General features: G+C 37.0%; 1 protein-coding gene across 1 annotated transcript in view; it reads left to right on the top strand.

Annotated features, from left to right (window-relative positions):
• Positions 1–15,092, top strand: part of RASA1 (RAS p21 protein activator 1) — a 60,900-nt gene that overhangs the window by 27,119 nt on the left and 18,689 nt on the right. Inside the window, exons 9-13 of the mRNA XM_021380075.1 lie at positions 2,559–2,637; positions 5,375–5,495; positions 8,256–8,412; positions 11,680–11,767; positions 14,339–14,416. Coding sequence (XP_021235750.1) covers positions 2,559–2,637; positions 5,375–5,495; positions 8,256–8,412; positions 11,680–11,767; positions 14,339–14,416 — 523 coding nt within the window. The remainder of the gene's footprint in view (positions 1–2,558; positions 2,638–5,374; positions 5,496–8,255; positions 8,413–11,679; positions 11,768–14,338; positions 14,417–15,092) is intronic.

Genomic DNA, 15,092 nt, shown 5'->3' with positions numbered 1-15,092 from the left:
AGCACATTGCCCAGAAAGTTGTGGTATCTTCACCTTTGGAACTGCTGACCAGAGTCCGGAGCAATCTGCCTTAGCTGTCCTTGCTTTCAACTAGGTGATCTCTAGAAGTGCCTTCCATGTTCAGCAGGCCTGTGGAAAACTTTCATAAATGTTTACAGTTTTTGTGGTTTTGTTTGTTTTAAATGATGTCAGTGTTTCTGTTCCAATTTTAGAAAATGTGGTAGGAGACATGTATCAGGCCATTTCTTCTGTCCTTTCCACCTATCTTCTTTACTAAATTCAACCTATATGGCAGAACCTTTAAAAAAAAAAAAAAGAGCCAGTGAAATTAGGGGTTTTTGTTTGTTACCAGTGCTTCTGTTGCAAAGATCAGAAATGCTGACTCAACATTTTGTAGAGTGAATTTGAGATTTGAGAAATGAGACAGTTTGAAAATTGACTAGTTTATTGGAAAATATTTTTGCTTCCAATTGATGAGTTAGTCTGTACTTTTAAAGATTGAGCATTTTAAGTCTCATATGTCCATACTTTTTCTTCACAACTTAACAATGTGTAGAGTGTTGCTGCTTATTTCTGCTTTCTGGATTCTTCATTACTTGAAATGTCAGCAACTGGAAAAACTCAATTCATCCCTTTAAGTATTTAAAAAAAAACAGTTTTCATGATGATGAGATACTGTTAAAATTATCCAAGGAGTCAAGTCCTGAGGAACACGCTCTTGTGCTAAGCATTTTAAAATTGCTGCTATAATGTAGTATTGAGATCCATCTTTACTTTTGATTATCAAACTGAGTTTAATAATAATTTTGCTTATTTATATTTCCCTTGATGCATTTTCTGTAAATAAGATTTTTGTTGCTGTCAAACAGAGAAGTGCTCCTGTTTTCCTGTCCCTGAGGTTAGTCCAGTAGTTAGTCTGATTTCATGCTTTACTGCTTTCAAATTGGATAGCTCTCATCTCTTGCAAAGTTACTTTTTCTAGTGTACTTGAGGATATTTGGTATCTTTGTGTGTTGCAATGTTCTGTTTGTTGAGCATTTGAGCTGCATTAATGTTAAAGCCTGTATACATGACCATCTGAACTGAGCTCACTTCAGAGGAGAGGGCTAAGACCAGGTCTTCAATCCTTCCATCAAGGCAAAAAGTACTAGTCTCTGTGATACACTATCAAGGCAAAAAGTACTAGTCTCTGTGATACACTAACTACCAGATGAGTTCTCAAACATAGTTGAATTTATTCTTCAGCCCATTTTACAAAATTGGAAGAGGTTAGGCACTTTTTTCTTATGTTGAGGAACTCCTGCTGGCATTTTTAACCAAGGAAAGAGAGGAAGCATTGACAGTCAAGGTATTCATGATTTGATTAATGTGAAAAAATATTTAATGCTGTTTTATTTATAAAAAGATGTTGGCAGTGGCTATTCTACATGCTAGATAATATGACTGAGTCTTTTTGTGCAGTGCTGTAAATTTAAAATTTTTATGCAAGAAATGATGTTCAGATAATGACATTTCAGTAAGAACTAAAATTATTAGTAACCAAAGTCATTTTGCAAAGCTGAATTTTTTTGTGGAACAGTTCATTATTTGATCAAATGCATACTTATTCATTACTTTAGAAGAAAGAAAACTGAACTAAGATGTCTTGCTGTTGCTTTTTTGACGTATTCTGGAGATTATTTTTACAGTATATTTACAGTAATTTTTTTTTCCTGTATGGGGCGAAGTTCTGTCTTCTTGCAGTGAGTCTAAAAGTGTCATCACTGTGTGCTTATGTTACATCTGCATACACCAATAAACTATGAGTGAGAAAACACGTTCAGCTTATATTTTTTTTACTTATTTAATTATCGTTTTTCCAGGTTGATGTTTTGTGTATGAATGTTTCGTTCGTGTACAGTGTTCGTGTTCATTACAGTGTAAATTTCAGTAACTGTAAAAATAAAGCAACTGCTACTTTGGATTTTAGTTTGTATTTGTCACTGTTTCTCTCCTGAGCCTTCCAACTTGTAATCTAAATCTGACCGTCAGGATGTAGTCTTCTGTAGAGAAGTACTGTTGTTTGTGTATTTAATTTAACGTAAAAGCTTTGTGATTTCTAAATATAATCTCTTAAAAAAACTTTCTCTGTTTTCTGCTCTTCTCCTAGAAATAAAATGCTTTGGTCAGTGCAGCATCTACCATCCTACCCCTTCCCTAGTTACTAGAAGACTTTGAAAATTCTTGCTAATGAAATAGCAGTTTTCAGCCTGTTAGGAGAGCTGATAATGCACATGCACTATTTGAATATGGAAAAAACATTGTCCTTCTTTGGCATGTTAAGGAACTAAGTAAAATATTCTGTAGAGTTCAGCTTAGTATTAGTATTCATAAGATATTAATATGATTTTGGTATTAGTAAATTCTTGTTGCTACAAATGGGATTTTTGATATTTAACACCATTTTATTTTAAAAATTATGAGAATTTTTTTTCAGTGATCTGAACAGAAGAGCAAGTTTTCTCACAGGATAAGCTAACAAGTTTAATATTAAAATCCTGTTTTTCTTATTGAAACAGTATTGCTGACATCATTGAGCACTATAGAAAAGAACAAATTGTTGAAGGATATTACCTTAAAGATCCTGTTCCAATGCAGGTAAGATTTCATTTCTGAGCATTTGCTGAAGCCTTGATCATCATCAATCTATTTATAATATAAGAATGTGTTTCTTTCATTTTATCTTTATATGCATTCACTTACCTAAAGTTGTCTTGTAGTCAACAGAAAATACAATAAACTGTCTGTGCACTGAGGTGTTCATCCTCTGATCTGTGCCCCCAGCTTTGGTCCCTGGCTGAACAGTGCTGTGCTGTAGTAGTGTGCTGGAGGAAACCACAGTACACTCCAATCTATAGTGTCTGGAGTTTTTCTCCTCCCAGAGGAAACGTGTTACAATTGCAGGGCTTGTTCAGGAGCACTCTTGCCCTTTCACAGAAGGTCATTCTATCCTACGTTCTCCCTTAATCAGATCCCTAAGTTAAGCATATTAAAACCAATTTTTTCTCCTCATACCATTCCTTCTTATCATTACTCTGTTGTGACTAATTCCAGTGCAAGCTCATCTTTCCTGAATAAGATGGACCTGAACAGCCATATCATTAGTAATTTTTCCTTCTTCACAAAAAGAAATGAATTTTTATTTAAATATTTAAATAACATACTTAAAACATCAAGGATATTTCTGTTATGATTCTATAAGTCGGTGGTGAGGCCCTGTCACAGGCTGCCCAGAGAAGCTGTAGGTGCCCCATCCCAGAAGGCATTCAAGGCCAGGCTGGATGGAGCCCTTCGCAGCCTCGTCTGCCGGGGGGCAGCCCTGACCATGGCAGGGGGTTGGAGCTGGGTGGGTTTTTAAGGTCCCTTCTACCCTAAGCCACTGCATGTTGTGATTCCGTGTCATTTTCTGTGGTAGGCTGGCTCTAGTGAGCAGCCAAGCGCCTGCAGAGCTGCCTGTTTATTCTTTTATCCCATGGAATGGGAGAGAGACTAGGAAGAGCATGACTAAAAGAAAAACTCCTTGGTTGAGACAAATTTTTAGCTAAGAAAAGAGGAGGAAAAAATACGCGGTTTTTGTTATACAAAGGCAATCACTCACTACCTCCTACAAGCAGACTGATGCCCAGCTAGTATTTGAGCATCAGTCGCTCCAGAACACAAACAACCGCAGTTTTAGTGTCATTGCAGAGTTATGTGGCATGCAGTGCCCCTTCAGTCAGTACAGGCCTGCTGTTTTTGCTGTGTCCATGCCCAGGTTCTTTTCCGTTCCCAGCCTCCTCATGGTGAGGTGAGTGACAGAGACACCCTTGGTGCTGTGCAAGCACTGCTTAGCAAGAGACAAAACCTTGGTGTGTTAATCAACACTATTTTGGCAAAAATCCGAAGTACAGCACCATAGATAGTGCTGTGAACGTGCCTCTGTCCTGTCCCTACCACAGCACAATACATTGACATAGCTGCATAATGTTTATTGCTCAGCCATCCTGTGAATGACTCAAGCATTCAGATTTCTCATCTCCTGTTTTCTATTGATAGGTATCAACAGATACAACTTTTATGTTGCATTAGCAGACTTGCAAGTTATCATTCCAATCTTTCCTGTATTGTTGATTTTCTTGTGCCACTGACACTCCCCAGTTGTTTGCTACTGTTAACTTGCACTCAGTAGTGTGGCTGGGACAAAAAGCAAATGTGTATCTGGAGATTCATCCTTGAAGGTTTTGCTAGTAAACTTTCCTCATGCTCTATAGCTCCTTTTGAACTGTGGCATTAATTGAATTAATCTAAGATTTTTTGCATGTGCATTTGCAGTTCCTTTTCTGATTTTTTTCTGTTAATTTCTTTGACTAATTTTCCATGAGACTACTTCATATGCTTTTAATTTACTCATGTTTGAACTTTTCTTTGTTTAAAAATTTAGTGACCAGTGGTGATTTTTTAGGTTTGGCTGTGTGTTGCCTTTGTTTCCCATACTGCCATAGTTTATGTTCTCCAAGAAAAAAGAAGTTCAGATGTCATGCTTACTATTGATGTGGGTGTTATGGACTTCCTATGTTAATGGAAAGGTTACTAAAAAACCTTCATCGCTAGGTCTGTTTTGTGCACTGTTCTTGCATAGTTATGGAGATTACCTTGAGTTCATAAACATCTGGATGTTGTTACCATTGTAGGTCCTGTCATTCCTGTTAGTATTACCAAAGTATTTTTCATCTTGCCTGTATTGTTTTGTTCAATTTGCTACTTTGTTCCCATTTGCTACTTGACTTTACAAATCTTAAAGTTTTCTGTGTGACTTACCCTTTATCTATTTCATGTTGCTTCTTTCTTCTGTTGTCTTCTGTTACAGTTCTACCCAATTAGAACATATTTTAATTTTAATGAGATTAATGAGGAAATATTCAGCTTTGCGAGCATGTCAATTTTAATTATGGTCTGCACCATTCTTGTAGCTTCAGAGTAAATTTATCTCTTATTACTCTGTCTGAAAAGCTTTGGTAGAAATAGGTGTAATTTTCAAGACTCTCACAAGTTTTACAGAAGTTGCTGTGAGAGATGCTGCTTTCTGTTTAATGTTAAAAAGACACAGGTGGTACTTCGTAAAAGTTGGTCTGTTTTGAAGACGTCTGATAATTCTGATCTGATAATTCTATAGAAAATAGTTAATGCATTTCTAGCAAGTGTGTTGTATTAATTTTATGCATTTTAATAAAGCAATGTAGAGCACAATATTAAAGTTTTTGTTAGTAAGATGATCTTGGTTGCAGCTTCAAAGTGTGTGATTTTTTGATAGCAATTTCTGAGCTTAAAATGTGTTGTTTTCTTCCTTCTTTTCTAGCACCAAGAGCAAGTGTTTAATGATACACTGGATGGAAAAGAAATCTACAATACAATTCGTCGCAAAACTAAGGATGCTTTTTATAAAAATATTGTCAAAAAAGGCTATCTTCTGAAAAAAAGTGAGTTCTACTGAAGTTTTTTTTGGAAACAAACATGGATGTTTGCTTAGTAACTTTTTGTATAAAACTGGTACTAGAAAGGACAACATAGAAGTGGATAAGATGGAAAAAATGTGTGAAGAGTATGAAAAAGTCTCTTTCCTAAATAGCATACGAAAAACATGATAACCTAAACTACGTGCAGTATAGTGGTGATTGGCAGTTTTTCAGAAAAAAATTGGAGTACAGTATTAGGCATGTTTGACAAGGGTAGATTTCAAGTTCATTAAATGAAGTGTATTTTGATTTAAAAAAAATTGTGCATTATTTGAAGCTCATATTTTTGCAGACAGAATAGATTGAAGATAGAAGGGTATAAATCCAATCATTGAAGATGAGAGCTATTTTGTTATTCTAGACTAGATTGCATATTTTAAGTTAAAAAAATATTTTTTTATCTGTAAGATACATGGGGACTTCTTTAGGGTTTTAACGCTGATACCATCACCATAATTTATAATGAGTAGATTAAAAGTTAACGGCATGATTCACATTATTATTGTATTATTATATCCCTGAGGAATTCAACAAGACCAAATGCTCGGTCCTGCACGTTGACCAGGACAGCCCCCACACAACACAGAGGCTTGGGGCAGAGTGGCTGGTTAGCCACTAAGCAAGTCTTTAAAGTTCTGAGGAAACTAGTCCCTTACAAATTTTTTTTATTTCTACTTTGTTTTTCTTTAATCAACAGCAATGAAAACAGAAGAACTATGAATAGTGTGGTTTTTACAGGTGATGGAGTCCATAGCTAAGAGGATAAGTTACAGTTAATAATGTAGATAGCAAGCAAAAAAAGTAGAAGAAAGGTATGATTTCAAATATAGCCAAATATAAAAGGGAAATAAAAATCCACAAAGCCACAGAATTTCTGAACAGAACAAGGAAAACGTATCTTCTATTAAGAAAACTAATTCTGAGAGGTGTACAGGGGTGTCCTAGAGTGAAGAATCAGATGAGAATGAAGTGAAAACCTTTTAGCTAAAAGAGATAATGAGGTACTTAAAAATGCAGACAGAAGTACTGCGTAGATGTAGAGAGCTGCACATAGCCACGTATGGAACAAATTCAGTATAATCTCTCAGCCATCTAGCAGACAGTGTAATAACTGGGTGGTAGAGTTATCTTTTCAAAACCATACTACTGTGGTGGATTTATCATATTCAAACTATAATGATAAGGCTCATTTTTTTCTGAATCATACTGTGACTTCTATATGAATTAGTTCCAGAAAGATCTCATCCATTGGAGTTCAGAGTTTAATTTCTCTGGAACAAGTGAAAATAGCCAAATTATTGGATATAAGTGTGTGATTCTGGTTCAGATCTGCTTGTAAGTTATTCCTATTTCTGCTCTTCATTCATACTTTTTGAAGATACTGTGTTTTTCCTGGTGCAAATTGGTCAGAGTTCAGGAGTAACTTTCTCTTGTCAAGAGTCTATTTACTAATTAAGTTGTTGTAATGAATTGGATCACAGAATCAGGATGTAATTTGTTAACTATACAGACACAGAGTCTTCCTACTCATATGAACACAGTGTCCAGGCAGCTCATATGCACTTGCTTAATCTTGTTGAGATTAAGATGCTTAAGGAGCCTTTTGCAACTGTACGTAAATCTGTGATGAGTGTCCAGATATGGCTACATGTTGCATAAAATTGTGTTACGTATACCAATATTTTACCTTGTGTGATCGTCACGTCCTGCCCGTAAGGGGAGGGAACTGATGACCACATTCACGAATGCCCCTAGTGAGGCTAAGGTAAAATGATGTGTAGAATTCCACACACAATCATTTATTTTAATGGTATCCTACATGCAACAGTTATCCCCAAAATACTGGTGAACAATTATCTCAAAATTTTGACACTTTAGTACTTAGAATCTGTCTTAAGCTGTGCAGCTAAACTATATGATGATAAGGAGCCAGCATAGGCCTCACAATTCCTTAACAACTTTGACTTAACAACTTCACAAGAGAAATGGCTTTTAAGAAACTGAAGTAGATCTTGTGGTTACTTAATAATTTTATGAGAGAAAAAGAATGAAAAGAGAAAACTGAAGAAAACAGAAGGAATGAGAGTCAGAAAAATTGACAGGAAAAAGATTGGTCACCAGTCTACTTAAAAGGTCTGTTTGAAGAGTTCCAGCATCAGCCTGCAGTGCTGGAGAAGGGATGGGGGAAGGGTGTGTGCACTTGTCCAGAGACTGTAGTCTTGAACCAGCAAACAGTAACGATGACCACCAGGAATATGAAGATGATGACCTATTGGGGTCCTTCTCAGGCATCGTTTTATGCCTGCTAGGTTTGCAGGTGCTCTGTCCCAAGGTTGTAAACAAGCAAGTTTGCCGTAACAAGACTGTGGAAAAACAAGTTTGTAGCCAAAATTTTCTTGTGGGAAGGTTAGGCCAGTTTGTCAGAGAAGGAGTCCTCCCATTGGAGGACAGGATATCATACTTGCAGGTATTAGCCTTTGACTGGGTGTCATCGCAACAGCCTTGCACTGCAAGTGTTGAGATGTAACCAAGTACACCTCAGAAAGTCAGAAATTGTTTTTGTTGGTCCTTTACAGTGATAGCTGTGTTATTGTAATAGTGATTAGCTAAATATCCTTCTACTTGACACTTGACAAAAACGAACTTCTCTGTTTTGTTACCTTAATTTACAGAATTCACATTTTCTTTAAAACGATCATAACTTCTGGCTTTACTTTTCTACAGGTAAAGGAAAAAGATGGAAAAACTTGTACTTTATATTAGAGGGAAATGATGCCCAGCTTATTTATTTTGAAAGTGAAAAACGAGCCACAAAACCCAAAGGACTAATAGACCTTAGCGTGTGTTCCGTCTATGGAGTACATGACAGCTTGTTTGGCAGGTAGGATGCTGGCTCATAACTCTTGTCTGCAGCGGGAGACTTGACTGTTAGTTTGAGACATGCACAATGCAAGTGCAATTTGTTGCTAGTGAGCTAGTTGCTCAGTACTGATAGCAACTCTTGGTTCATACTCAATTGCTAGTAACTGTTCCTAAACAGATTGTAATTAAGAATTTTAGTATTTTAAGTTAAAACTTTTTTATGAAATAAGGTGTGGTAATGATTCAGGGTTTGCATTATCATTTTTGAATGTTGAGCATAATAATTGTTCCATGTTTCATGATAGATATGTGAGAAATGAACTAATGCTGAGGGTTTAAACCAGTTTGAACCAAGAATTGACAAGATTAAGAATTTTATCAATTCCAAAATGCCTGTGTGGGCAGAGTTTGTAAGTAGTTTTCTGTTTAAGATGAGTATTTTTGTTAGAGCTATATTCAGAGGCCATTTTTGCATCAAGTCTTATTTTACTGTAGTATTTTTGACCAAACTATGCCAACTGCAAGGCATGTGATTATTAATGAAGAAATTGAGAATAAAAAGTCTTCCTGATATTGCTGGTAGTTAGCAAGAAAGAGGTTACATATTTGCTTATTGATAGTTTATAAGTCCACCAATTTGTATTTATTGTCATATAGAATCACAGAATCGTAGAATGGCCTGGGTTAAAAAGGACCATAATAGTCATCTAGTTTCAACCCCTCTGCTGTTTGCAGGGTCACCAACCGCTACACCAGGCTGCCCAGAGCCACTTTCAGCCTGGCCTTGAATGCCTCCAGGGATGGGGCATCCACAACCTCCCTGGGCAACCTGTTCCAGTGTGTCACCACACTCTGAGTGAAAAACTTCCTCCTAATATCTAACCTACATCTCCCCTGTGTCAGTTTAAAACCATTCCCCCTTGTCCTATCACTATCTACCCTCGTAAACAGTCGTACCCCCTCCTGTTTATACGCTCCCTTTAAATATTGGAAGGCCACAATGAGGTCTCTCCAGAGCCTTCTCTTCTCCAAACTAAACAAGCCCAGTTCCCTCAACGTTTCTTCACAGGAGAAGTGCTCCAACCCTCTGATCATCTTGGCCCTCCTCTGAACTCATTCCAAGAGCTCTGCATCTTTCTTGTACTGAGGGCCCCAGGCCGGGATGCAGTACTCCAGATGGGGCCTCACAAGAGCTGAGTAGAGGAGGACCACCACCTCCCTCTCCCTGCTGGCCACTCCTCTTTCAATACAGCCCAGAATATAGTTGGCCCTCCGGGCTGCCAGCGCACACTGCTGGCTTATGTCCAGCTTCTCATCCACCAGGACCCCCAAGTCCTTCTCCGCAGGGCTGCTCTCAAGGAGTTCTTCCCCCCGTTTGTATAAATACCTGGGATTGCCCCGGCCCAAGTGCAGCGCCCTACATCTGCCCTTGTTGAAGCTTATTAGGTTCTTGTGGGCCCACATCTCCAGCCTCTCTGGGTCCCTCTGGATGGCTTCCCTGTCCTCCAGTGTATTGACTGCACTGCTCAGCTTGGTGTTGTTCATACTGCATAGGAGTAGTGTGAACACCTTCTCCTAGAAGTTTTACATAGAAAAACATGTACATAGAAATTGTGGCTATCCCATATATCTTACTACCTAATTAAAGGTGATTTGTAGCTAACAGTGCTATTGGGGAAAAAAAAAAAAGAACCTGTCAAATTAGATGCTAAAACTACTGGTATTTCTTCAACTACAAATACGTGTTTGTTTTGTTCTACCAAATTTTTTTACTCTTAAAAATTCTGAAAAGCCACGGAACTAACCATGATAAACACTATTGAAATTTTCTGTATGTAAGTTGGCAATTTTGAAGGAAGCTTTGGTGTACATTTGTACATTGTAAAGAAGGGACAGTTTGTTTAATAACTTCCTGTTAAGAAGCACCGTGCTCTGGGTTAAAGTGGAGTTGGACAGTAAGTGGTTCTGAATGTGGGTAGAAGGAAATGCCAGGCTGCATCAACTGCAGCAAGTTGATAGTGAGGAACTGTAGCTGAGATAAAGAACCTCCTATACTTCAAGTAGCTGCTGCTAGAAGAAGGAAACAAAATAAAACAAGAGAAACAAGCCCAAACTCTGCTTTTGCCCTTTTCTCAGAAGTACAGTGAGGTTTGTAGTTTTGCTTGTTTCTTTGAGGGCAGTGATTTAAATAGCCCTAACTCTGGTTACTTCCTGCCCTTCCTTCCCCATTCTGCAACATGGACACAAAATGCCATGTTGGTGTTTCACCAGGCAGTGAAACAGATGGAGAATAGAAAGCTGAAATCCCACTGGAAAAGAAATAAGATTGTTTGTGTAATGCAGTGATTGGGACAGCTAAATTTCCTTGAACATAATGTGGAAGGTTGTGAATGAAGCATCATTTTAAAAGGCTTGTAATTTAACACTTGTTAGTGTATTTGACGAAGGAATGGTGGTATACAAAATGGCCAAGACCCCATAATTCCATGTAGAGATTTAGCGGTATGTATCAGATGATTGGTGTGTCACCCAGTACACATTTAATTGGTCACGAGACCCTTGGGGCACATTCATGTAGGGGATTTCTTATGGTAGTATTTCCTGAAATCCTGAAAGAACAAATCTTTAATGTGTCTTTAATTACTTAGGAACTAATGCTGAACATTTGCTTGTTTTTAAAAGTTTGTGGGAATAGGTCTTAGTGGCGAGTATTTATGTCCCAAGGTGATTACTTACTGCCTTGACTATGTCAGTATACTCTCTTATACAATATAAAACATTCTAAAAGTTTCTTAATGCTCAGCAGCAAACTAGCTGTGCCGAGATAGGATTTTCTTAAAAGAAACACGTTCAAGCAAAAATGTGATTTTGAAATACCTGAGAATATTTTTTGTCAGTCTTTCCTGTCTCTGCAAAAACAAATCTATTTCATGTTCAATATTCCTTTCACAAAATCAGCAGAAAGTTATTAGTTCAGTGTAAACTTAATTTTGGCACGCTAGGATTAGAATTGTTCGATTGAAAGGGACCTTCAGAAATCCTGGAGACTGACCGCCTCAGGTCTAACCAGAAGTTAAAGCACATTATTGAGGGCATTGTCCAAATGCTTCTTAAACACTGACAGGCATGGGGCATCTGCTGCCTCTGTAGGAAGCCTGTGTGAGTGTCTGACCGCTCTCACAGTGTAAAGAAATTTTTCCTAATGTCCAGTCTGAGCTTAATAACTGAAGGTGTCTGTAAATATTACAAAGATTAATAAAACATTTTTTTTCTGTTTATCTTTAAGGCCAAACTGTTTTCAGATAGTAGTTCAGCACTTTAGTGAAGAGCATTACATCTTTTACTTTGCAGGCGAAACTCCAGAACAAGCACAGGTGAGAGCTTTTGTTGGTAAATATAATTGTTAAAGTGATTTTTTTTTTTTGGCATTGCAGTGTTCAGTGATACTACCCTTCTTCTCATAGAATCATAGAATAGCCTGGGTTGAAAAGGACCTCAGAGATCCTCTAGTTTCAACCCCCCTGCTGTGGGCAATGTTGCCAACCACTAGACCAGTCAAAAGCAAGAGTACCATAAATAAGATAATGGTCAAGTTTGTATTAGCAGGTGTTATGATATAGTAGAAGGAGATCTATGAGGGAAGTAGCTTTTCTTGAGAATCCGGTACCTGTGTTACTTGTACTTGGGGATTTTTAGTTAGGACGAGTTCAGGTCCTGTGGAATGAACTTAGGTTATATTCTTCTGTATGTTTTGGAGAACATAACTTCTGGCATAATTCAATACAGAAAAATAATTTGCTCTCCAGGACTTTTCCTTCAGGAGTACTTTCCTGATGTGAAACTGTCTTCCACAGACAGTTTTTCCTGTTCCTGAATCAATAGTTTTGCATAGTTTTGGGCCCTGATTGTGCATGAAAAGTGATGTAATTGTTAAGACAGGAGCTTAATGCACTGAAAGCCACTTACCTGTAGGAGAGTATAAGATGAGACAATGCTCTTATTTATTGAGGTTACAATTCTGGTGTTTACAAGTTGCATCAGAAGTTAGGCTTTGCATTTGATTTAATTTGAATGGAATTAAAGCTTTTTAGAGCGCTTAGGCAGTACAAATTTATTATCCTTGTAGTGCTGTATACACAGGAAAGGACAGATTTTCCTGTTAAACTATCATGACTTTATGGAAGTATCTGGGACAACATCTGAATGTTGCGCTGGTGTTTATCACACAACTGTCAGTGTATCATCTCTGAGAAGCATCATGCAGTAATTGAGAATATATACATTAATTTCTACAACCGTGAACGTGTGGGTACGTTTTTGTCATGTCCAATGTCTTGTGAGTTCTAGAAACTAACAGAAGAGTGTGTAGAAGGCAATAATACATCCTGCCATGTTCCCCAAATATTTGACTTAATCTACTTTTGATTTTGATTGATCTAACACGCTGTTTGCTGTATCTTTTACAGAGTACAGCTCTGTTAATAATATGGTTTTGGTCCACACAAGTCAGTTCTTGTGTAGATGCTTCTGTTGTGAGAAGATCGTGATTTTTTTTACTGTCTAACATTTTGTAGCAGACTAGATTTTTTTATATATTGAGCAAAAATGATGATTCTTTTATAGTGCAAATAGATATCAAAGCAGCCATCTTATGGAATGGATCACATGTTGTCTTTGTTTTGTACAAAACGTAATTGAACGTAGAAGAACAATGCTACTGGTGCATTGTTCTCACTGCTGTAAGCTTTGGCATTTAAAAAGATAGGTTTTTCCTGTTATGATTGAGTCTAAAGGTGCACTGTGTATCTGCAAAACACTTGTTAATTCATAGTATTTAGGAGGCCTTTGGCTCTTTTATTGCTACCACTTTAGAATAAAGAAGCAAGCCACTAAACTTGGCGCTGCACATTTGGAACCTTTTCCTTCTGTGGAAGGTTTAGAAATTCGAAGCCTGACTCAAAGTAGTCTAGCTGAGAAAGGTTGCAGTAGATGATGCTCCTGTATTTTTTTTAAACGTATGGAACATACGGTGAAAGATAAGATTCAAGCATTGTTGTGGGGTTTTTTAATGACACTGTTAAATTGTACTTTGAGATTAATTGGCAGATCTTTGAGATCGTCTTTAGAATGCAATCGATCAAAACCTACATTCTGAGCTTTGCAGCAGCAGTGTAAAGTATGATGGTTGTGGGACAGAAACACGAGGATGAAGCTGTACCTTTTCTCCTACCTTCTAAAGCCAAGACTCCCGAACAAAGTTCTTACATTAGGAACTTTCTTACACTTTTTCAGAGGGAGTCTGGTGAGTTGATGGTGCCTCTTAGCAGATTATTTGTATAATAATAAAAAAAACCACAAATTTTCTAAAGTCAGTTTGGTCCTAGGTGGCCTATTCATTTTCTTTATTAAAATGGAATCCATCTGTTCTACTATATAAGTCTATGAGAAGACAAAAGGAAGATGTAGGATATCCTTTTTAGTGTTTCTCTGTTAATGCTGTTTAGTTTACATTTGAATTATACTCGGTATTATGACAGGAATAGTAGCATAATTGAGAGGAAAAAATCAGAATAGTTTGTCTTGTTAAATGTTATTTTCTCAGAACTAAGCAGGTTTTGCTTCATTTTATATATCATTTGCAATTTAATGTAATATTACTAGACAGGAAATTTGTTAAAGGTCGCATTGTCTGTGTATATCCAATTAACAATGTTTGGTATTTCCAAAAGAGACAGTGCTTCTGATTTGCAAATCCTTAATTTGTATTTGCTTATTGAAGATAAGGATTTTGCTTTATTATTTTAATATGGATATTTGGAATTGCATAAAACTTGAAGCTGAGGAATACTTCAGATATTTAATGTACCTTTTTAGATGTCTAGTCCACTGCAAGAAGCTGTGTCTGATTTTGTTTTTTTACACTATTCTGCATCCTTCTCTCTTAGGACTGGATGAAAGCTTTGCAGATGTTTTGCAGTTTAAGAAAAACCAGTCCAGGAACATCAAACAAACGTCTTCGCCAGGTGAAGCTGTATAGATGTCAAGGGGTTTTGCTTTGCTGGGGGTAAAGTTTTATGCTGTGCAGTGAAGTTGACAAATTTTCCTTTCAACATCAGTAAATTCTGCACGTTCTTACTTTCCTTTTTGGAGTTATGTAGAACCAGGATGATTTCAATTTTGTTACAATATCTGTATACATAAAGAACAGTGTTTTTATGCAATCTGCAGATACTATGCTAGTTACTAATTTCTGATGTCGCATAACTGTGATTGAAGTCAGCTTTTTTATCAACTTAATTTTTTTAATAATGTGAGAGACTTTAAAAAAAAATTGACAGACTTCAAAAAATTGTCAGATGTAAACAAAATACTCGTTCAAATACTGTTACTCATTTTTTAGTATCCAGCATGTGCTGCGCCGTGCTTTGGACTGAAAATCTCTTGGCCTCTTGAACATGCTGCTTTGGCCAGAATTTCTCACAGAGGTGGAGGACAGATGGTCATTTATGACCCAAGTCTATAATGATTGGAAAGTAACAGATATGCTTCAAGAATCCCTGATACTTTTGAATGTTGAGAACAGTGAAAGTAGTTAGTGTGGAAAAAGACATATGTTTTCCAGGACACAGAACTATTCTGTAGTTAGCATTAAAGAAGATTGGATGCTTCTGAAGAAAATAACTAAATTAAGTGAATTCA

The sequence above is a fragment of the Numida meleagris genome, chromosome Z (genome assembly GCF_002078875.1).
Source record: "Numida meleagris isolate 19003 breed g44 Domestic line chromosome Z, NumMel1.0, whole genome shotgun sequence".
Taxonomy (NCBI): Eukaryota; Metazoa; Chordata; class Aves; order Galliformes; family Numididae; genus Numida; species Numida meleagris.
The sequence above is the reverse complement of the archived record's forward strand: the minus strand, read 5'-3'. Positions and strand labels throughout refer to the sequence as shown.